General features: G+C 46.5%; 1 protein-coding gene across 1 annotated transcript in view; it reads left to right on the forward strand.

The window, feature by feature from the left end:
• The window catches only part of REEP1 (receptor accessory protein 1), a 69,554-nt gene that overhangs the window by 25,953 nt on the left and 19,757 nt on the right, over window positions 1-23,844 (forward strand). The window contains exons 2-5 of the mRNA XM_058025095.1: window positions 3,509-3,581; window positions 6,351-6,427; window positions 8,213-8,333; window positions 10,279-10,392. Of these exons, the coding sequence (XP_057881078.1) occupies window positions 3,509-3,581; window positions 6,351-6,427; window positions 8,213-8,333; window positions 10,279-10,392 (385 nt within the window). The remainder of the gene's footprint in view (window positions 1-3,508; window positions 3,582-6,350; window positions 6,428-8,212; window positions 8,334-10,278; window positions 10,393-23,844) is intronic.

Here is a 23,844-nt window from a genome sequence, read left to right on the forward strand (position 1 = left end):
GGCCAAGGCTTTCTTGGGTACACAGCTCATTCAAAGAAGCTTTGGAAGATGGAAATGGGTGGGGAGTGGGTTGATGCTGGTTTCCAAAGGAAATGAGACTTAAGTTGTCTGTTTTTCCACTGCTGCAAAACGTTTGGATCTGCAAAGTGGTTGTGGCCAAAACAGATGGGTCAGAGAGGTCTCAAATGAAAATTTCCTACATTATTCCTAAGAACTGGCTGCTGGATAGGAGACTGTTTTATAGCACTGCCTGCCAGGAGATAAAAGCTGCAGTGGTGACTCCATAGGGAGGTCATTACTTTGGCTGGCCAGCACCAGACAGACAGACAGACAGACAGACAGACAGACAGACAGACAGAGCCTGTAGCACAGAAAGAGTCTCAGCACATCTGAGTCCCAGCTCAGCTGGCGGCTGTGGGAGGGATCTGGGGGGCAGTCCTGTGATTTTGGGGAGGTGGGAAGAAAGCTGAAGGTCCTGTGATCTGTCCAGGGAACATCAGAAGCGTGGCAGAAGGAGGATGCAGAGATGAGGAGCACAGGGGAATGGTGTGGCTGGAGCTGGGCTGCAGTCTCAGACTGGGGCTGTCAGCATGAGGGAACAGCTTGATTTGGAGGCAGTGGATTGATGGGCAGTGGGAGAGCAAGGAGCACAGGAGCTCCAGGGTGTGGGAGAGCAAATGCAGGGAACAGCAGAGGAAGAGGGTGGTGGCACTGCAGGCATTGAAGGAGAGGAGGGACTGAGGTAGGATGTGATAAAAGAGCAAAGCAGCAGGGGTTAGGAACAACGTTTTCAGGCATGGAAAGCAGAGATAAGTTACTTCAGCTTGTTAGGCTGGGAGTGGGGGTGATGGGGACAGGGGAGAGGGGTTTAAACATGGGTGCATCCAGGTGGGGTGGGGAGCACACAAAGGAAGTGGGAAGGAGACTTGGACAAGAAAGGCTTTGTGGCTTTCAAGGGACAAAGCAGGGACAAAGGGTCAGGTTTGTGTGTAGCGTGCAGAAGGAGAGATTTGGCAGCATTCTGAGCATGGAGATAAAGGAAGGCAGGAATCAACAATAACTTCAATTATGCAGGAAGCTTGGATGAGGGGGAAGTGAGAATTATTGTCTTCAGCAGAGTAGAGGAACTGAGGGAAGAGATGCAGGATTGATGTGTGTGTTTGAGTTAAATCAATTGTACTCAACCCTGATCCAAGGCCAAGTGAAGACAGTAACTTCAAGAGACTTTTTGGAATATCTCTTTATGCAAATATTTCTCTTAAAACCCCTGAATAAGCTTTACAGAAATGCCCAAACATCTTTTGTCTTCCATTTGTAGAGTGTACCCCGAGATTGTGACCCCAAGGCACTTAGGAAGCCACAGCAGTGACAAGACTGGCTTCCAACGTTCCTTAGAACAATTTTCAGTCTGGTAAACCACAGCAGTAATAAATGTCCATATATGCACACAACACGCTGCAGGGCAAATCTGTGAAACTCTGAATCTCCAGTTTAGGGAGATCACATCATCTTATTAACTCTCCCTTGCTTTGCACATGCAAAATTATTGCAATTTCCTTCCCTCACTGTATTTTCTTTTCCAAGTATTTATTGTCTGCAACTAATTATTTTATGCTATTCCTATAAACCATTTGCTTCGTCAGGATCCAGTGACTTTCTGTTACCAGCAGAAACTGAGGAAATTAATATCAATCATTCAGTGATTATTTGCAGGAAATAAAAGGGTGAGATAGCAGCCAGCCTGGGCCAAGAAGGAAGAACAGCATTGCAGTGCATTTTATAAGGAGAGCCAAAAATATTTTTCATGTGCTCAGCTGTTATTTTCTGAGTATTGTAGCTTTCTTCCTTTTGTGAGCCCTTCCTTCTTTGGATTAGGTGCTGCTAGCACTGAATTCAGAATATTTGTTGTTATATCTCATTGAGGGCAGGACCAAGGCACTGTGTGTGTGTTCATCCTTGCCTTAGCCCTTGTTGCTGTTTGGTGGGATACTGCAAGGGACAAAACCCCTTCTGGTTTCCCAGGATCTTTCTGAGTGTTTGTATCTGATCCTTGCAGGTAGCCCAAGCCCCTCCTGAGCGAGGTAGGTTTGGAGCTGCCTGCTGCCAGCAAAGCCTTTGGAGACCAGTGGGAAGCCTCTGTAAAATGTTGGATCTCCTCGCTCAGTAGCTGCTTTTCTGAAGTCTGCATTGTGCTTCAGGTTCTGCAAAGCCATGCTACAGTGAGCATGATGAATAGCAGGCAAATTGCCTTTGGTCCCTGCTTTGGGAATCAAGATGTGTGCTGGCTCACCCCATTCTTTCACAAATACCTTCCTGAGCTCCGGGAAGGAGGATGCTGCACCACAGCCCAGAGTGTGAATTTTTAATGTCTTCTGCACGTAATGGACTTGACTGTAATTATGAGTCCCTCAGCACAGAGTCACTGCTGCCAGGGTGGAAAAAGATGGCTCTGGGTCCATGTGGCTCCACGATTAGGGATTGAAACATTGATCACTTTCATTCCCAGGAGCAGAGGAAACAGTTGTGTGAATTACAAGCAAAAGCTTCAGCGGAAAGATGGGTAGTGGCAAGCCAATAAACATTACCCTGCAATCTATTAAATTTAGACTTTGCAGCATCATGCTCCTGCTTTGAATAAAACTGACTGAAACCTGGGCAGGGCAAAGTGGTTTTGACAAGCCTATGCTTACGTCCAGAATAATCCAAGTGAATAATCATGTAGGCAGTGATGCAGAGAGGACCCAGGATAAAAAATTCTCCACGTGTTTTTCTCAGTAGTGCTATTTTTAACTTACAGATCCCTGTTTCTTTCTTACATGAAATCTTGAAGCTGACAGCATCCCTTTCAGGCTTGAAAATGAAAGGAAGCTGTCTGAAAGAGCAGCAGAGCTGGGATTTTTAGGCTTGATCATGTTGGCATATCTTGGTGGGCAGATTCCTTCTCCTTTCATGAGCCCAAATTGACTTTACTGAACAGTGCAAGGTTCTTCCCTACCAGGTTTAATGTAGGATAAGGCACCCAAACCCTTGCATCACTAGAACCTGAATCCTGCTTTATCATCTGCCAGCTTTTCAGAGTACTGAATAGAGGTGGAAGGGATTTTAGACCAATAATTCTCTCTCTGAAAGCAATAGTCCCATATTCCTGGTGTTGCAGTAGATTGTTTCAAGATCAGACTTTTAATTTCCTTTTGAAAGTGTGGTGGTGGCCCTTTTTGTTTGGTTTGGTTATTTCGTTCTGTGTGTAACTCACAAGGTACAGCTTTGGAAATCATTGCAAAAGGAAAACCAGCCTGAATCTCTGCTCTTCATCCAAGTCACTGGCAATAGCTGCTCTGAATTCAGTGATGCAAAATCACCCCTGTGCTGTATTTAGTGCACTCAAGCTTAAATCAAAACCTAACACTTTTTACCAGTGCAAAAACCACATTTAAAACACAGGGGGGAAAAAAAATCTTTCCCTGTGACAGGAAATCAATTTAATCAGTTTATTGTTTGTTTTTTCCAGGCTTATATTTGGCACACTTTACCCTGCATATTATTCCTACAAAGCCGTGAAATCAAAGGACATCAAAGAATATGTGAGTAATGAGGTTTGTGGCTGTGCTGGGGGGTTGTTTTCTGAGATTGCTCCTCACCACATTGGAGAGGTGTTGTCTGTGTTCTGGGAAAGCTCACAGAGGGGCAGACTGGCCTGAAGGTGGGCTGGGTGATTGCTGGGCATAAATGAGCCCTGGGTTTGTGCTCCTGGCTGCAGTGCAGGGCTGATGTGCTCCTTGGCAAATGCATGCTGCTCCTCTGGTGGTGAGATACACAGCTGGCTCAAAGGCATTTGGCATCCAGAGCTTTGTGTGCTCTCCTTTGTTTCTGAAGAGCAGCATAAATCAAAGGCTTTTCAAAAGGCCTTGAAGCTTGAACTGCTCATTCAAAGCAAGGATAAGAGGAGGCAGCTAGAAGTGCATATGACTGAATCTCAGACAGAAACATCCTTCCTTGCAGGGCGACCTATTTACAGGCAGGTCTGGCAGCTGGGTGTGCTCTCTTCTTGCTTTTTGCTGGAAAATCTTCCCTGGGCCCTGGTTTCTAAAGGCATATGGGGCCGTCAGGGAAAGTGAAATGAGGGAGGATCAAAAGCACTTGGCTGCTGTTGGGGTCCTGTGGGGTTTGTAGTGCCCTTCCCAACCTGAGCTCTTTTAACTTCATTGAGCCCAGCTCAGCCTCCAGATCTTGACTCTCCAATCCTCTCAAGATCCCAGGGATAACAAGGCCATTTTCTCATCTGGATAAAAGCATACATGTCTATCCCATTAAATCTTTAGTGCAAACTCAGTCTGGGACTCACTGTGGCTGCTAAGAGTTTTGTTTATAATTTTCCTCCTTCAGAAAATGGCTTGGGGTATTTTGAGAATCATAAGTGTTACAGGACACAGCAAATGCTTAAGGTAAAATGTCTCTGCAGCCCTTGCACAGCTGAGTTTCTCAGGGCCTCTTTGCCTGAAAATGCTGAAGATGTGCACAAGCATCTCCAAGCAGTGTCTGCCACTCAAAATTTATGTTTCCATAGTCTCTTACTGAAAGGTATTTTGTTGAAGGGTCCAATTCCTGTTGGAAATTGAATTGGAAAAGAGGAACTCACCTCAGACACTTGTGCTTATGATGCAAATGTGGAACAGCTGACCTGACCTGGTCTGCCCTTACCATTGATTTCAGTTTAATTTAGCAGTTGTGGCAATGTATCAATTAAGGCCTGATTAAAAAAAATAATAAATGAAGTAATAATTTACACTGACACAGGAGGAACCTTTACTTATTAATCAAAACTTACGTCACTCTAATTTTATTCTGCTTGGTAATGGTAATTTTGATGAATGTTTTAGGCTGATCCAAGCCCATCCACACCAGGTCTTGGTTTGTGTTTAAAAGTTTTGCTGGCAGTAATATCTAAGTGAGAGAGCCATGTTGGCACTGAGGCTCTGAGGAGCCACAGTTACATAACAAATCTGGCAGAAGCTGCACTGGGAAGATGATGCTCTCAGGCATTTGGCAGTGCCATTATTGTTGTAACACTACATGTAGATATAAATATGCACATAAATATAAATCCCAGGAGAGCAGTTATGTAGCAGAGTGACAGGTGCTCAGGGAATAATTCCAGTACTTACAGGGAGATGGAGACTATCAGCACTGTCCCACTGTATCAGGGAGAAGATGGGGACATCATTTCCATGCTGGTGAGATCCAGATTTATTGATGCTTCCATCTTCCATTCCCCAGAGCAGCACCTGCTGTAGGTATCCCTCTTGTGATCTCTTCCCTCCAGGCTTTCCTTAGCCTATTGCATTGTACCAGCCTTAGCTGACATGGTCCAATTCTCTAATTCATGGATTTTCATGGATTTTCATGGATTTTCATGGGTTTTACTTCCTTAAGCTTTTTAACATTCCAGCAAAGCTGCTTAGGGATCTCCATTTTCAAATACACCTAATTAAACAGCTGTTGTCAGTTAAATTAACAACCTTTGTCTCACCATCTTTTTCCATCCCAAGAGCTAATACTACATACTTCAGGACAGTTGAGCTGTGCTTTTAGGTGCCATTAAGTGCTCAGTGACAAACATTTCCAAATTCCTGAATTACTTGAGGTGCTGCAGTTTATCTGACCAAGTCACCATCCCCAAAGACTCTCTTGCTGTCACCCCAAAGGAAACCATCCTCCCTGACAGTGGGGTTTCTCCAGATGAACAGAGAGCACAGCACATGCTCTCACTGCCAGTGGGAGGTAAAACATTCCCCGCTAAGCCCAGGGCAAGGGATTCAAACTATTGCCCTTGTCCCTGCACTGGGTATGGGTGGGAGCAGGCACAGCCACCCCAGGGCTGCCCTCTGAGTCAGTGAGTTGTGGTGAGTTGGTTGTGCTCCTGAGCCCTGAATTATGGCATGGGCAGTTACCTCTTTACCTTTTGCTGGCTGTAGGTATTATGGAAGTAATTACATTCTGTCTTAACTGGAGTTTGGCCAACAACCTTCTATTAACTGAGCCAGGTGAGATTTTTAATGCCCTGTGATAGGGCTGTCATACTCTGCTGGCCAGTGGAGTTTCTGTAGGGACAGAGTCAGGCTGTGCTCTTCTTTTCCTGAGACCAATCCTAAATGCCACAGTCACCTTCCCAAGGCTGTGTAAATCTGACACGTGTTACGTGCTGAAGTGGGGCAAACTGGCACCTTCAAGTCCACAGTAATTGCTAAATACACAGTGGGGAGGGCGAGGGGGTGAGGATTTCTTTTCCTGTGAGAGTTATTCTGTGCACTTGTGCCTGTAAGAGATAGTTTGAGGCTGTTTTTGTTTACCAGGTCAAGTGGATGATGTACTGGATCATATTCGCGCTCTTCACGACAGCAGAGACGTTCACGGATATCTTTCTTTGCTGGTAAGCACCAGGGGGAGAGGCTCTTTGGCATGAGATGAAAAGGAAATGGAAATGTTTACAAGGAGAAAAAAATGGCACACAAAAGTACACTGACTCCTGCACAGGGGCTCAGCAGCCTCAAGCACATAGAGGGTTTTTGTCTGCGGGAGACAGGGTTCCTTTCTCGGTGCTGTCACAGAGAAAAGAAAGAAGTGGAAAGGCTCAGTGGTATCTCATTAGTGGGAAATCATTACTGGAGTCTCAGCCCTGCCTGTCAGAGGGGCACAGCTGACTGCCCAGTTGGATGCTGCAGAGGTCATCACCACATAAATAACAGTTGATTTAGCTACAGGCAGAGTTTAGGCTTGCCTGGCTGTATCCTACAGTAAATACACAGTGAGGATCAGGTGCAAACAGCCCTGCAGCACAAGCCTTTGTAGGGTGCTGTGTGGGTGGCTGTTCCTGGGATGCTTTGCCTGGCACGTTCCTGGTTAGGCTGGGTTTCTGGTTTGGTGGAGGACAGTGACAGTCAGCGCTGATGTGGCTCTCTGGTGCCAGTGCAAGGATTCCTGGTGGCCTCTGTCAGGATGGGAGGACATAAATGCCCATTTATCACTTTCAGTGGTTTTTGGATGCTCAGGTTTGAAAGTGTTTGTTGCTTGGTTGGCAACAAGGCCTTTCTACCAGAAATCTGTAGATTTAGGGTGAAAATAGGACTGTAGTGCATGGCCCCTACAGCCTATTCCTGCACAGCACTGCCTGCCAGATAAAGGAAATCAGGAGAACTTGGCAACATGTCAGATCTATTGAAAAGGAGATAAGACATTAATGTCCATCTAATTTGTATGCAGATCTACCTCTCCTGTGCTCATCTGGAGCTTTGTGTTTTGTTTGGAGGATGAATTCTGTGAGTCTGCCAAGAGAAATGGCAGAGGGCTCACCCAGCCTGTGAAATCGAGTGTGCTGTAGAGATCCTCAGTGAGGTGGGAGATGAACCTGGCCCATCCATGCTCAGAGCAGAGCATGGCAGAGGCCCCTGGTGTCAGAGCTGGGTGCTGGCTGGCTCAGGGACAGCACTGTTGGCACAGCAGGAGCCTGTCTGGGTCAGCACCACAGGTCTCTGCACTGCTCTTGCTTGCAAAGATCAACAATTGTTCCTCACACTGCTGGCAGCAACATGCCTGCCCACATGGAGATGCTGCTGGGTGGCCAGTCTTGAGCTCTGGGCTCTGGCCTCCAGAAAAGAGTCTGGATAATTTAATTTCAGGATGTCTCTGGCTGCTTGTTACAGCTAAAGCATGGCCGGTTGTTGATGTCCTCCATGTTTTGCAGCCTTACCTGAAAGTCAGTGTGGATCTGCACCTTTATGTTGCTTGGACCACAAAGGTTCTTGTATTTCAAGTTTAGTCATGTAAGTGTTAGCTTAAAAGCTGAGAGGAGATGGAAAGTGCATAAATACATACCAATGAAATATTGGTTTGCTGGTTTGCTCATTGCTTTCTCACAATGACTGGGGATACTGTGAAGGCAGCACCTGTGATCTTTGCGTATAGAAAGCTCCTCTTATCGCATGTCAGAGTCTCTTCCAGATTATTAAATAATGGTTCTGATAACTAAGTAAAGATTCACCCAAATTTATCATTGACATGTGCTCAAAACTGAGTCAATGCACTTTAATCCTTAGATTTTTTTTGGTAAGCAAAAGCTGCCTTGAGCTAGGCTGGCAAATCCCTACCTGTGCTGAGCATCTCTAATTAAGGGCAGTGGTTAAACTGGGAGCAGACAGTAACCCTCTCTTTCTTCTAGGTTTCCATTCTACTATGAACTCAAAATAGCTTTTGTAGCTTGGCTGCTGTCTCCATACACAAAAGGCTCCAGCCTCCTGTACAGGAAATTTGTTCATCCAACTCTGTCTTCAAAAGAAAAGGTAATCACAGGTGCCTGGGTCCTCTCTGGGTGGAACAGAACTGTGGTGGGTTTATTCCAGTCCCTGTTTCATTCATTTCCATTGAAGGGCTGGGAGTTGCTGATTCTCTTCCTCTATCATTTGATCCCCTCTTTTTGGTTGGTGTTTTTGTTCTTTGTGGTTGTTGTGTTTTTAAATACTGGCATCTGTTCAGTGCACTCACACTTATTAACTCATTTTGGTGCAGTTGAGAAGGTGGGAGGGAGGGGGGATAAAAATACTCCCTGAGCTGCTTTGCATGTACTGGCTGATTATAGCTGGAGTGCTCTGTTGTGGCTGGATATAACAAACAGAGAAACTTGGTCTGGGAGCCAGGACTCCTCAACTTTGTTCTGCCTAAAACATTGTACAGCAGTGAGACAAACAGCCCAGGCAGTCTAAAATGGGCTTAGCAAGCACATGCCTGGCTGTGTAGTGTGGTGGAAAAAATCATGTAGCCTGTTGAGGTCCTAGATTAAAAAATGTTTTGCCCAAATTAAAGATGCTAATTTTGGGAGGGGGACATTACAACTTGGATCATTTGCCTGCCTGGGAGATTCCTGTGGCTGTGAATGGGACAGTGTCAGGCTGATCCATTTGGCTCACGAGAATAAATGGACCAGCAACAGCTATTGTCACACACCAACATGAAAGCTGCTGAGTGAGGAGCTGTTTCCTGCACTGGCAACTTGGAGATGGGAGCTCTCCCTTTAGCCACAGGCAGGGAAGGAGCAGTTGGATCTCAGTCCTGTCCAAGGAGAGTGGGAATCAATCCCTTGTTTCTGCTTCCCTTTGTGCTTCTCCCAAGTGGGGCTCATGCATTTTGAGCTGCCACCTCTTACCTGTGGGCAATGAGGAGAGCAGCCAGCAGCTCCTCACAGCCTCCAGGCCACACTAACCCAGCACATCCTCCAGCTGAGAGCTAGGAGTCCTTGCTATCATTGTCATCCAGACCCCAGTGTCCTGAGGGAGGGACAGTGAGGGCAGGAACCTCCCCAAGTGTTTCACTGTAAATTGAGCAGCGTCAAAGTCCCGAAGCTCCGGGCCTACCAATCCCATGGGCATCTGAAGCTGGGCACTGCTGTGATGTGCAGAGATATCCCAGATATTTTTGAGGCCACCTGTCCTGGCCACGGGGCAGTGCAGCTTCAGCTGCCCAGTGTCATCATGTGAGTATTTTTAACTATGAGGCAATCCCATTTGTCTTTGGAGTGCACCATTTGCAAATGGCTATCTGTCGCAGACATCTTCTATGAAAAATCCTTTCCTTAGGATTTTTCCTCCTGAGAAGCTGAGAGGCCTCAGGACAAAATGTAAACATTGATTATCTGCTGCTCTGGAATGCAACAGGTAGATCTTTGATTAGCTCATGTTGGATGTTTGTAATTAATGGCCAGTCACAGTCCAGCTGGCTCGGACAGAGAGCCAAGCCACAAACCTTTGTTATCATTTCTTCCTATTCCATTCTTAGCCAGCCTTCTGATGAAATCCTTTCTTCTATTCTTTTAGTATAGTTTTAATGCAATATATATCATAAAATAATAAATCAATCCTTCTGAAACATGGAGACAGATCCTCATCTCTTCCCTCAACCTCGGACCCCTGTGAACACTGTCACAGCTATCAGTTCGTGTTGCTCAGACAGATTTCTCTTGCTTCCAGGACCCCAGCTTTGGGTCTCAATCATCCATTTGTAGAATAAGGAGATCCCCAATCCTACAATGGGAATTATTGCCCCCCAGCAAACTTTTCCTCTTTGCAAATGTTGGCAGCGAACTTCTTTCCAGCCACAGTGGAGGAGATGGAGGACATCTACCTCTGTAAAGCATGACCTGACTCTGCCAAGAGTCTGAGGCTGGGAGCATAAGCCTGAACTTGTCCTTCTTGTGCTTTTTTTAATTGTTTGTTTTGTGTTCTGCTGTGGCAGGAGATCGATGACTGCCTCATCCAGGCGAAGGACCGGAGCTACGACGCCCTGGTGCACTTTGGCAAGCGGGGCCTGAACGTCGCGGCCACGGCAGCTGTCATGGCAGCCTCCAAGGTAAAGCTGCAGCTCAGGGCTCACACCAGCATCCCAGGACTCACTCACACCTCCTCTGCCTCCACTGCCAGCAGCAGCCCCAGTGTGGAGGGGGAGAGATGGGGTTGTCTCGATATTTTGTGTAGTGAGCTACAATTTTGTGTAGTGGCAGGAGAGAAGATGAAGTTCGTGAAGGGTAAATGTTCTTCTGCAAGGCATTCACATAACGTGACTGGTGTGTAGTTCTCTGCAGGGATGTTGTGTAAGAGTGAATGGGAAGTGCCATTAGTTGCTTTTGGAGGATGAGTAGTTATAGGATGAGGGGTCTCATCTCAAGGGGTGTATCCTATATTCTCTTCCTGGCTTAGAGCCAAACCCAGAAAACAGCTGTTATCTGTTGTTCCTTTTCTTGCATGAAAGCTGCAAGGACTTGATAACTGCATTGTGGGCTCCTGCCCTCTGGCCATGGGCTATCATGGCTTAGAGTCGATGTGCAGTGTGTCTTTTGGGGGTAAGTCAAAGTGCAGAGTGTGTTTTGGGGGGAATCAATGTGCACAGTGTGTTTTGGGGGTGAGCTGATGTGCAGTGTGTGTTTTGGGGGTGAATCAATGTGCACAGTGTGTTTTGGGGTTGAATCAATGTGCACAGTGTGTTTTGGGGGTGAATCAATGTGCACAGTGTGTTTTGGGGGTGAGTCAATGTGCACAGTGTGTTTTGGGGACGAACTGATGTGCAGTGTGTGTTTTGGGGGTGAATCAATGTGCACAGTGTGTTTTGAGGGTGAGTCAATGTGCACTCTGTGTTTTGGGGGTGAGCTGATGTGCAGTGTGTGTTTTGGGGGTGAGACTTGGCTTCCAGGCCTGTTCCAAAAGGATAGTTAGAAACCTATGGACAAGGAGGGTACTGGTAGTAGGAACAACATGGGAATGGGAGTTGAAGGAAATTATTTTCCTCTGCCAAATGCTTTTCCTATGACCTAAGGCACATCACTTTAGTATGCCTCAGCCTTAACTTCCTGCAAAAATGCAAACTGCATCCTTGGGAGGCAAAATACATTAAAGCTTATAAAGCCTGTTGAAAGCAAGGTATTACAGAAGGGGAGAGCCCACAGGGTGTGCCATGCTCATGGGGTCACAAGGATATGCTAGACCCAAAAATTGTCTCCTTTTTGCCTGCCTAGCATTATGTAGACTAAATTGTCAGGTCTGTCTTCTCCTGGGCTGTTGTTCTTCAGTGGGGAGACTCTTCTAACCCAGGGACTGGGAGATAAACCAAATTTGGACTGAAACCTGGGATAAACATGGAGCTAGGACAGTGCTGTGTATCGTATGCCCAATGAAATGACATTTTTGTGATGCCTCCAGGACACTTAACACTTTTGCTGCTGCCATGTAAGCCTGAAGAGTCATAAATAGGCTGTGGGAATGCCAGTTCTGCAGCACTGCCTTTGCTCTGAGCAAGGTGCTGCAGGCTGGCTGTGCTAGAGCTGCTTTTAGGACACAGTGAGAAACTGTGTGAATCCCAAAGGAATTCTGGCTCCTGCCTAGGTGGCTCCTGAATATGAGAAGCTCAACAGTAACCCAAACCCACAGTGCCAACCTGTTCCCCATCAGGGCTGCAGCAGTGTCTGCAGCAGCTGCTCCCTGGAATGAACAGCCAGCACCAGGGTTTGACTTCCCTCTGTTCCACTTTCCTGCTGCTTTGCTTAAGGCTCTCTCTGCCTCAAAATGTGGCTCCAGTGGCAGTGGGGGACACAGGGAAGAGTCTCCACGGTACAAGGAAGCTGCTGTTTTTCGTGGTTGGTGAAACTCCCCTTTCAGTGGTGGAAGAAAACAACTCTGACTCCTGTGGTATTGTTGTATTGCACATCTGCCAACACAGCTTGAGAGAAAACTGTTAAGGTATTGCAGCCTGTGAATGGACCAGAAGAGTCTTTCTTGCACACTACTTTGGGGAGGGGAAAAGGACTTGTTAATAAGATTGAGAGGTTATTTAATAGATTGTTTGATTTTTACAACAAAGCAAGGACTATTCAAGTATTTCCTTCAGCTTTGACATTTAAATTATTCTGAATGTATGAGGAAAAAATAGAATCCCTGGTTTCCTTCACTACTTTGGCTTGTTTCTGTGTGCCTAAGGGTGCAGCTCCAACAGAGAGTGTGAGCCAATCTGACAGCTCTCCTTCTGCAAAATGGGGGAGTGCTCCAGCTCCCAGGGTGCCCCAGCACTTTGGACCTCCTCAGGTTATCTCTAATCTATCAGAAAGTTAATCCTGAAAGAAAAATAAAAGGGTTTGTTCTTTTGAGCCCACAAACTTATCTCGAGTGGCTGAGCCACATAAGGAAAGGGATTGAACTGCACTGTGAGAGCATGGCCAGAGGAAAGGAAAGCAAGATCATCCCTTCCTGGTCTTGGGAAGCAGAGAGAGTAGCTGTGCTGTCCATGGCAGTGCACCCCAGTCTGTGCCCAGTGTAATATCCAGGGATGGCTAAAGCAGCTCCTGTCCCTTGTCCTTCTGAGAGGGAATGTGCTGCTGTTCTGGCAGGGAGAGCAGCCTGGTGACAATTCCAGCCTGGTGTGATTTACAGCCTGCTGTGAAATACAGCCTGGTCTGGGATACAGCCTGGTGAGAGATACAGCCTGGTGTGAGAGATACAGCCTGGTGAGAGATACAGCCTGGTGAGAGAGATACAGCCTGGTGAGAGATACAGCCTGGTGTGAGATACATCCTGGTGAGAGATACAGCCTGCTGTGAGAGATACAGCCTGGTGTGGGATACAGCCTGGTGTGGGATACAGCCTGGTGAGAGATACAGCCTGCTGTGAGAGATACAGCCTGCTGTGAGATACAGCCTGCTGTGAGAGATACAGCCTGGTGTGAGATACAGCCTGCTGTGAGATACAGCCTGGTATGGGATACAGCCTGGTGTGGGATACAGCCTGGTGTGAGATACAGCCTGGTGAGAGATACAGCCTGGTGTGAGATACAGCCTGGTGTGGGATACAGCCTGGTGTGAGATACAGCCTGGTGAGAGATACAGCCTGCTGTGAGATACAGCCTGCTGTGAGAGATACAGCCTGGTGTGGGTTCCACCTGCTGTGGGTTCCACCTGCTGTGGGTTCCACCTGCTGTGGGTTCCAGCCTGCTGTGCTGCAGTGCAGGCTGCTCACCTGGGGCTCCTCAGGCCCCCGGGATGTGCCTGGGGGTGTGGATGTGTCTCTGTGTCCCTCCCTGCTGATGGGGAGGGAGTTGTTCCCCAGAGAGGAGCGGTACAGCAGGAGCTGTTTCTCTTGCCCTGGTTTTCAGCCGCTGTCAGCTCTGTGTCAATGCCCTTCCTTGCTCACTTGAGAAGGTATGACTGAGCCACATTATCCTGCCTGAGAGAAGTGTAAATGAGTAATTATCTGGAAAACACTTTGAGCAGACAGATGCCAGACCAGACTGCAGTGCTGTCCTTAGGGGGAAGTTTCCAGGGAAGGAGGAAAGAGAATACTATTTCTAGGGCTTTTCATGGCTTTCCCAATGCCAAGATTTAAGGGTATCCAGCTAGTCAGTGGTAAGTGTTGAGTGTATTGGGAAAGTGAGTTCATTTGGTTTCAGCCTTTAAAGGATTGTGTTACAAGTGGAACCTATAGAGATGATGATTTATTCAGTAGCACAGAGCTCCTGCAGCTTCCATGGAAAACATGGCTTTTACCAGCAAATGAATGTGAGGATTATTTACTGCTTCACTTGGATTAGTGGGTGAGGAAAAGATGTTTTTGTGTGCAGAAATGGACCTTCAGGCTTTGCAAATCAGCTTCACATAGTGGCAATGCACAGTGAGCTGCTGGGCTGCGAAGGGACTCTGTACAGATCTGTTTTCAGTAAATCAGCTGAAATCTAAAGGCTCCTGTACCTGAGAGGGAACATGTCTCATGCTGTGGCCAGCCCTGTCCTCTCCTTTCAGTCTGAGCTGTGATCCATCATGGTCTTTTGTCTTTCACGATAAGATCTTTGGGCAGGGCCCATCTTTTCATTCTTTTCATCCATCGTATTTTTTTTATCCATCCCTTTTGTCCATCATATTTTTTAATCCATCCTGTCTATCCATCATCTTTTTTTCATGCAGCACAATGCATCTGCCTCTCTGATTTCCATTGGTGTGTGACAGGCTGCTGCTTGTGTATTTACTGCAGGCTAAGATGCTGCAAGCTGTGCACAGCCACACCATCCTTCGCTCTGATCCTCTGTCCCTTTCCCTTTTTTATCTTAAATCCCTTTGGTTTCAGTCAGCCAACTGCAGGCTTGTCCTTTCCCCTGCTCCTGCCCCTGCTCTGTTCTGTGTGGAAGCCACAGTTGTGCTGATGCTGGCACGAGCCTGTGCCAGCTCATTTTACAGGCTGAGGAGCTGTCAGTGTCCCAGGCACCCCGGCTCTGCCCAGCTGGCTCACTTGGGTGTTTTCTCTCTCTCTGGAGAGTCTATTTTTGATGCTCACTAGGCAAGCAGAATGTTGGATATCTGGTTTATTGCCCCTGCTAGGTGCTCAATGCAGATCTGTTCCCTGCCCCTGCCAAGGAGCATAATCTCATTTGGGGCTCTAATCCTGTCCTCATCTCTTGGTGATTCTGTCACATGTGCTGACTTCAAGTGGGTCAGTCCTAAGTGGTTGGATTAAATGACCAGGCAGCAAATCCTGCTGCTCTTTGTGTGTTTTCAGTTAACTCCAGCTAATTCAGCCATTTCCATTCCCGAGGAGCCCTGACCACCACCACCTTTCCAGCTGACCTTGGTGGAGAGCAAACAAGCTTGTGTTGGGTCACAGCACAGGGAGCAGCAGCAGCAGCAGCAGGGCTGATACACGAGGCCCTGGCCAGGCAGTGCATCCATCAGGTGCACCCTGGGCATGAGTGGGCATGAGTGGGCATGAGAGGGCTTTTCAGTGCCCCCAGTCAGGATTCAGTGGGAGCAGCTGGGACACACATGGCTGCAGCCAGGAGAGGCTCCAGGGGCTGGGGAGCAGCACCAGCCTTCCCCAGCACACTTGTATGTACTCCCAGCCCTTATCCTTCACCTGTCACCCTGAGCCTGCCACCACCTGCTGCTTTGCCATGTCCCCAGTCCCAGCTCCTCTATCCCTGCCCTGCCATTGCCTCCTGCCTTTCTACAACCCACACATCACCAGTATTACACTCTCCCCCAGCTCCCTCGCTCTCTCTTTCACACTCCCGATTTTCCCAGATCCTGTTTGGATGTATCCTTATTCCCCACCTTGAACAAACCAACTCTGCCAGGCAGACCCACATCTTTCCCCACCTGCTCCCAACCACTTAACCACCCCCAAGCTGCAGCCTCAACCCTGCTTTTCAAAGGAGATGTGGAGAAAACATGCCATGCCAGCAGATCAGTGTACTGCAGAGGTTTCTGACAGTGTACCTCCCCTGCCTCTCCCCTGCCCTGGTGTGGGTGAGGTGGCAGAGCAGCCCGTGCTGTGCCCATTGCGTGCCCTTCCTTACACAGGGGCACAGCGTGGTGCAGGGCCTTGGCAGGAGCAGATAAATGAGGTGCAGGGAGCAGGCACCCATGACTGGTGTCAGTGACAAGCCCATTTGTGCCTAATAAGTGTGAGAAGCAGCCCAGGAGAGCCTGTGGTGGGTGGGGAACGTGGGGATGCAGCAGCCACGGTGTGTATCGCTCAGAGGAGCAGCCATGCACACAGACAGGGGGCTCAGGGTGTGCATCCACCTGCTCAAATAATGCCCTGCAGTGCAGCCTCAGCACCTCCCAAACCTCCTGTCTGGGCTGGCATTTCCATCCTGTTCATTTCTGTTTCCACCCTTGGGCTCACCTTCCCCTGGAGGGTTATAGCTTCATTACCTCATGGCCCTCCGGCACAATAAATTTATCAGCAGGTTTTTCAGTGCATTTGTTGCTTTTTAAACCAGGACACTGGGAGGGAAATGCTGGTGATGATTTAGGCTTTATCCTCTTTAGACAAACAGCATCTTTTAAGTAATTTCTAGTATCCAGCTGTTGTAGCCAGTGCAATTGCCTGAAAAATCAATATTTAGATCCCTAATTTACTGTGTGATTTTAGACCTATTTGCTGTGGAAACTGGGAGGAAAATCCTTGTGTGGGAGAGACGTGCTGCCTTTTGTGACAGAACAGTGGAGAGGTGCACTTTTATTTGAACTGGGAGAGGGAGGCAGGGGTGGGGAGCATCCTTTCCCTTGAGATGCTTGATAAAGCCTCTTTGTAATGATTAGATGCCAGTGCTCAGAGGGAGAGTGCTCCTTTGCTGAGCAAACACTTGGGAGCACAGTTCTGACCCGTCTGTGATGGCCACATCATCTGTGTGCCCCCATCAGTGCCGTGGCCTGGAGCTGCAGAGGTCAGCAGGGATTCAGAGTTCACACTCTGAGAAGCCTTGGGGACACGTTGCTGTTATCTCAGAGGGGCTGAGCTTGCTGCTTTTGAAAGCGGCTTTTTTTAAAGGATCTCCATTTGGGATCCAAAATCAAAGATCTTGGAGCTATTTTACACCAATATAGAGGAATAACAAATGGATTTCTTAAAATATATGGTAGCCACTGATTACAGTATTTTGTGAAGCGTTCTTGTCATGTGTGATGCATCTTTTATTCAGAAGTCCTTAAGAATCTGTTTTTCACAAATCTATAGGATTCCAATGCTGTTTGAGTTACAATCCAGGTAACTCTTTCCAGTTTCCCTTTCATGGCTGCTTGGTTGGTGTCTCCCACAAGCAAACAACACTCACTGAATGCACAGGACAGCAGAACCAAAAGATAAATTTATACAAAGAGACTAGTGTGGGAGAAACAATAACAAAGAGTTCCCTGGAGAGGAAATGAACTGCACAAACAAAAAAGGGTGGATGAAGTTACATTTCCACCATCAACATTAACGTCAGCTGGTTTCCCTTTGAGTCTCTATTACTGTCTGACATTTCCAAACAGGTAGCTCTTCCAGACTAGGCATGGCACGCAGGCCCTGGCCATAAATAAGGATATTGCTTGTAGGATGTTCGTGTTCAAATGGTGGCAGAAGCAATTTTCTCCCTCACTCCTGCCTGTGCTCAGCCCATAAAGCTGCTGGTTGTGCTCAGGGCCTGCCTGCAGCCAGACATGAGGGAGCTTCTGCGTGCAAACCCCTGCTCAGTGAGCAACTCCCCACTGCCACCCTGCTGCTCAGGAGAACTGTCAGTCACTAAAATGACTGCCACGTGTCCCTCTCGTAACCCTGTGCCTAAATTAGTCATTAGGCCTGACACTGGGGATTTCTCCAGTGGGAAGCATCAATCAAGTGCAGGGAGTGGAGTAGCAGCCCATTGTGTTTATAATTTGCTTTAGGAGTGGAGTAGCAGCCCATTGTGTTTATAATTTGCTTTACTCTTTAAAAACACATGTTAGGTGACACCTTGTCAGCTGGGGCTATGGAGTGGTCTCTCCATCTCTCTGGGGAAGCTGAGGAAGGGAGGATCTGTGTTCAGGTCCTGTCCACAGGTGGGTGTCCCTGCTTTTTATGTGTGTGTGAGTCCCTGCACATGGTGCCCAGTGTCATGCTCGTGTCTCACCTCGATTTCTTGTGCTTCAAACAGATCTTATTCTCAAAGCCTTGATGTGTGTTGCCACAATGGCTCTCTCTTTTCCCTTTGCTAGGTCTCTCAGCTACTCCATTTACACTTGTATTGGGACCAGAAAAAAGGGCAGGTAATCTGCTGAGTGCTTTTACTAACCCCTAACTAATGTCTGCTCCCTGTTAGACTAGTTGTTAGACTAGTTTGGACTGGTTTCAGCTGGGATTGCTGTGAGGCCAAGTGCTGTCTGCTCTGCTTCCAGTGGGTGGATGCTGCGTGCTGAGCTTTAAAAGCCTGTCCTTGATCTCATCAGCAAATTGCCTTGCAAGTGCTCTGCTGCCAGGGGAGGAGGCTCCAGCTCTTCCATGGAGCACTGGTTTAACTGGGCTGGTGGCTGTGTGTGTGCTGCTGTGCTCCCACTGATGGGAGAGGGAGCCTCTCCCCCTGTGCTGGGTCCCTGTGGGCATGGTTGGGGTTCCAGTGGAGCTTTTGGGGGATCTCTGGCAGGTGTGGTCGGGGCAGTCCTGCTGACACCACAGCCCCAGCTGGGGAATGTGCTCTGCACCTTGTAGCGGGCAGGATGGAGGCTGCAAGGTGCATGCAGACTGCTACCCACAGTCACAGCAAAAGGAGAGGAGAGCATTAACAGATTGAGGATTGTGCTGGCAGTGTGCTGAGTGTGACTTAGTGCTCCCTTGCTTCCCCATTTACTGCTGATCCTAAGAGACAAAAGGCCAGGAGGTGCCATCCTGCATTAACACTGAGTGCATTAAAAGCTTCTCTTTTGTGACTTGGCAGTTTTGGGTTCCTGATTTGTCATGCTGTGTCATAGTTTCCACAGCTGCAAAATGGAATTTGTAGGTATTAGAGGTGTTTTGAAGCCTAAATAATGTTTACAGAATTCTTTCATATTTTCAGACTGAAGGAATAATGATAAAATCTAGACACTGTTATTTGTTTGTATTTAGATCATATTTAATGGGACTGTTATATAAATTGCAGATTTTTAAATTATGTGCTTATTGTTATGTACTTTAGCTTTAGCTACGTACACACATGAATTATTTATCATGAATAATTCCATTGAATGTAAACCCAATTTTTCCCAGACTCCTAAATGCATTTTCCTCTAAAAACTTCAAATGGGAATGCAGAGATTGATAATAAAATGGCAAAGAAAATTTAAGACAGTTCCAGCTCTTTCTGATGGAGTGCCTTTTACAGTGCTTGTCACAATGCAGATGCCAGCTTTTGGAAAGTATTTCTGATCCTTCCAGGCAAATACTGGTTGCATCAGTGTTTGTGCTCTGGGCCCAGAGAGGCTGATGTTTGTTTTTGGAGATGATGATGGTGATGTCTGCAACATGAAGAGGAAGGCAGTGTGCAGGTTGCTGGCTCTGCATGCTCAGTGTTTTAATACTGCTTTGTCATAATCTTTAAAGCAAAAAGGAGAGAATGTGCTAGATGTGGGTGACATAACAATGTCTATACTACTGTTGTTTTGACTAAATTTAATTTAATGCTTAAATTAGTTTTAGATTAATTACTTTGCGGTGTGGATGGGAGCTTTAATTTCACTTAGAGTCACAAATGAGCTTGTCTTTGTGGCCAATGCCCTCAGACTGTTGGTGCAGTCCTGAATCTAAATAAGGTTGATATCAGGTGATAGCAGTGACTGGGCAGGGAAATTACCATGGCCTTTTAGTATTTGTCTTTTATCCTGTTCAGTAGCACTGAGCCCTGGCTCAGAGAACGTGTGGGGGTGGTAGATCCTGGGGAAGGGAAGCCTGAAGAGCTCCACTTTCAGTGTGTGCTGTACCTTCACCTATGGGCAGGATCAGATGAATGTGGGGACAGATGCACTGCAGTGATCAGGGAACAGAGGGACACCTCTGTTCCCACCTGTGGCCCCCAAAACCTCCCTGTCTGTACAATGAGAAGTGCCATGCCCACAGGAGTGGTCCATGGCTGAGGAGAAGCCGGATGAGTTCAGTCCTGTGCCCAGGGAAGTTAGGGCTCATTTTTCCAGCACCATTTCATGCTTGTGTCCTCTAAAGTCCCAAAAACACAGGTCCCACCCTGCCAGCACCATCATCGTGGCAATTGTTGGTGCTCAGTGAGGAGCAGAGAGAGGTGGTGTCATCCTCAGTCCCTCCCAACCACAATTACCAGGGGGCTTTGTAACAACACTGAGCTCTTTCTCTGCTGACAGAAATGGTGTTACTACAGCTCCTGTCATGGTGTTCCTGCTGTCACACTCTCTAGGGTAAAACTAGCCCAGATCTGTGGGGATGTGCTGCATAGGCAGAGCATCCTCTCTCCTTGCTGAAATTCCTGGGATATCTCCCATGTCTGTAGCAGTTGGAAGAGCATCTGCATGATCATGGCCACAACAGTAAACAGAAATCCCCCAAACAGCTGCTCTTCATCTTCCACATGATTGTTTTAACAAAACACAGCCCAAAACATGTGCTGTGCTAAATTTATTCTGTCGAAAAAAAGAGCTATTAACTTGTTATTTTCTTTTGTTAATAAAAGATAAATATTTTTGTGGAACAATAAACATTAAGTCTGGATAAAGTCTTTATTTCTAAAACATAGCTCTGCAAACCCTCCCCATGCTGGCTTTTCAAATGTTTGTGATTTCATATACACCAGCTGCTTATGTGACAGGGAAATAAAAGTTGGTAAACAATATTTTCCATTTCACTCTGAAACCATCCCCATTCTGTGGTAATTTTTGTCACATTTGTATTTTGGGGTCAAGTAAAATTGTGGTAATTGGGAAAGAACTGTGAGTGTTACACTGTATTCTAGGAGCAAGTAAATAAGATCTATCCCTACAAAGGGCAAAGAAAGGAAATGGAACTCTGCAGGTTTTCACAGGTGTTCAGTGCCTTCACTCAGCCCAGGCCTTTGCTGTTCTTGCCATTCTGACATTTGGAAAAATTGCTTCATAGAATGGTAGGAACAGTAACAATAATATTTTGCTATTACCTGTTTTATAAACCATCTTTATTTTTGCTGTTAGAAGCTCAGGTTAAATTAAATAAAAAATTAAGCAAAGGCAATTTTAGTTCTTTTTTTCCTGGAGGAAGCCAAAGTTGTTTAGTTCAGCTGCTTCAGTCTGTGCTCAGGGCTCTGTATTCCACACTGGTGTAACAGACCCATAGGTGACAGGCACATTTCAGGTCCCTGTTCAAAGCTCTCCTGGGCCCTTTGATCATTCCCTGCTGCTCTATCACAAGGTGCACTGCAAGAATATTAACACATCTCAGTTTTCAATGTATTTGTGCCATCTCCCCTGCCAGCTTGGTCTGACCCACGAATCTCATCTCTCACCTGCCTCATGCCCACACACATGGATTGCTGGCTGGAATGGGATGAATTTGGGTTAGCTGGCTGAGCAGAGCAGCTGGGGGAGCTGAACAGCCTGAGCCCTGCTGACACTTGAGCTGGGTGTGAGGGAGGAGCACAGCACTCCAATTGCAGCTCATCAGTTGCTAACCCTCTGGCTTTGCTGTCATTCTGCAACAGCAAAATGTTATTTAATGGTCAGCTTGCTCTCACTGGAGATCTGCCTGCTGTAATCAGGCTGCAGGGTAGGATATCTTGTGTTGGCTCTGAATCAGTCACTGAGAATTTGCTGTCTGTGCAGGGATTCAGTGAAGGTTCCAAAACCCATCCAGAGCTGCCCCGAGCTCTGGGCAGCTGAGATCTCACCCAGCTGAGCAGCCATGCAAGGCAACTCCAGTCACCAGCCCAGAAACGTTGGCAGAGTAAATGTAGCTTAAAAAAAAGAGGATTAACTGGAGTGAGAACATACCCCAAGAGTGGCTCAGCCACTGGCAGGAGTAGCCAAAATTCAGGCACCAGCTCTTGTGCCAGGCTGGAGAATGTGAGGGCAGAGGTGAGAGTTTAGCAAAATATAAGTTCTAAGGACTCCACTGCCATGCCTATAAAATCAGCAATATAACAAGTCTTGGTATTTAAGCAAAGAAGCCCCATCAGTTTAATTTAAAATACTTTCAAAAGTAGAATAGGCTGGTGGGAAAGAGCAAAGTAAAGTCTGCTGCTTCTCTGTGACAGTCTGCAGGAAAGCTAAATGTGGAGTTGAGAAGGAAGTTTGAACTCATTTTTCTTGTACAAAAAGCTTCAGGCTGAAAGGTTGGAGATTACTGCTGTGTCACTTTTCTTGGATGTAAAAGTGCAGACTGTCACAGTGACTGCAGGTATCAGCACCTGATGCCCTCTCTACCTACATGCCCTAAAAGTGAGGTGCTGAGGAATTTGTATGAGGTAGAGGCACTGATTTTCCTCTACTGCGCATGCAGGATTTCTGAAGTGGTGTTGATAAATCAGCAGGTAAATTATTGCCTTGCCTTCCCAGTGGGTCAGTGCTTAGGGGCCAGGCAGCGTTGCCCAAGAGCTTTGGCAGGAAGGTGTCCAGTCCTGCTTTGGCAGTGGATGGTCAGGATGAGTCCTGAGCCTTTCCCTGTGCCAGAGCAGCTGCAGGGTGAGCTCCCCATGGCCCTGCCTGTGCCCAGGCCAGGAGGGCAGAGCTGCAGCCCAGAGGGAGCAGTGCTGGGCTCTGTGCTGGCCAGGGGCCAGGCTGTGCTGCTCGGACAAACACAAGTCTAGGTTAAAGCAGTGGGCCAATTGATACAGGCTGCCTTATCTTTTTGTTAGACAGGACAGTATTTACTGTCTCTTATTTGCCTTCTTTCTGATTTCATCGCAGTCGATCAATCAGTTGAATTTTTCCTAATTTGCAGTTGCAGAAAGAATGTTGGAATCAGGCTCTCTGTGTTTACTTCAGTACTTTTCAAGACTATGTGCCATGAAGTATATTTCAGATCCTCCCCCCTCAATAAAATATTAAAGCATAAATGTAATTTTTATCAGTTATACAATTTATACTCTGAATGTCATTTAATGTAGCTCAAAAATTCTATGATTCTGTATGGATTGAATTTTCTGGTGTTCCTTCTTTATGGCGGTAGTATAAGGGTTACAGAATACTTGCAGTCAACCTTTTCATGTAATGCAGTTTTAATGGAAAGTGTCACTTAACCAACCCATCCTTTACAGTTACATTCCTTTCACCAGGGAAGATATTTGTTGTCAGATTGAGAATTAATGTAAAAAGAAAGGAAAATATGCATGACTTCATTTCTTCATTAAGCTGCATGAAAAAAACACTGTTATTTTTCTTGGAATTTAACAATATCTTTTTATTAGCTTAAAATTTCAAATTGTCGGTGTTCTGGAAATGTTGTGTATTGCTGAAAGTGGCTGGGTAAATATCATCATAGATGGTTAACTTTAAAAGGGAGATATTTTGATGCAGGCCATTTAATTGTGATTCTGAAGCCAAGAATCTGTTTGACTCATACCTAGTGAAGGAAAGTACCTACTGGAAATATAAAGCAACACCCTGCTCCTTTACACATGGCTGTCACTGTCACATTTTCTGAAAAATCCCTTCACCAGGATTTCTTCTCCTGGGAAGCTGAGAAGCCTCAGAGAAAAATCAAAACAATAATTATCTGTTTGCTTCTCCTGTTTTGTTCCTTTGGAATGTGTTTGGACATTGGTTACCAACTGGTCATTGTTTGATTTGTTTCATGTGAATTGTTTTAACTTAATGGCCAGTCACGGTTAGGCTGCGTCAGGACTCTGGAGGAGAGCCACAAGTTTTACATTATCATTCTTGTTAAGACTTCTGTGTCCGTATCCTTTCTCTGTTCTTTAGTATAGTCTTAGTATAGCACTCTATAATAAAATATGATATGATATGATATGATATGATATGATATGATATGATATGATATGATACAGTATGGTACGGTATGGTATAATATGATATAATGTAATGTAATATAATATAATATA

Source organism: Melospiza georgiana, chromosome 5 (assembly GCF_028018845.1).
Source record: "Melospiza georgiana isolate bMelGeo1 chromosome 5, bMelGeo1.pri, whole genome shotgun sequence".
Classification (NCBI taxonomy): domain Eukaryota; kingdom Metazoa; phylum Chordata; class Aves; order Passeriformes; family Passerellidae; genus Melospiza; species Melospiza georgiana.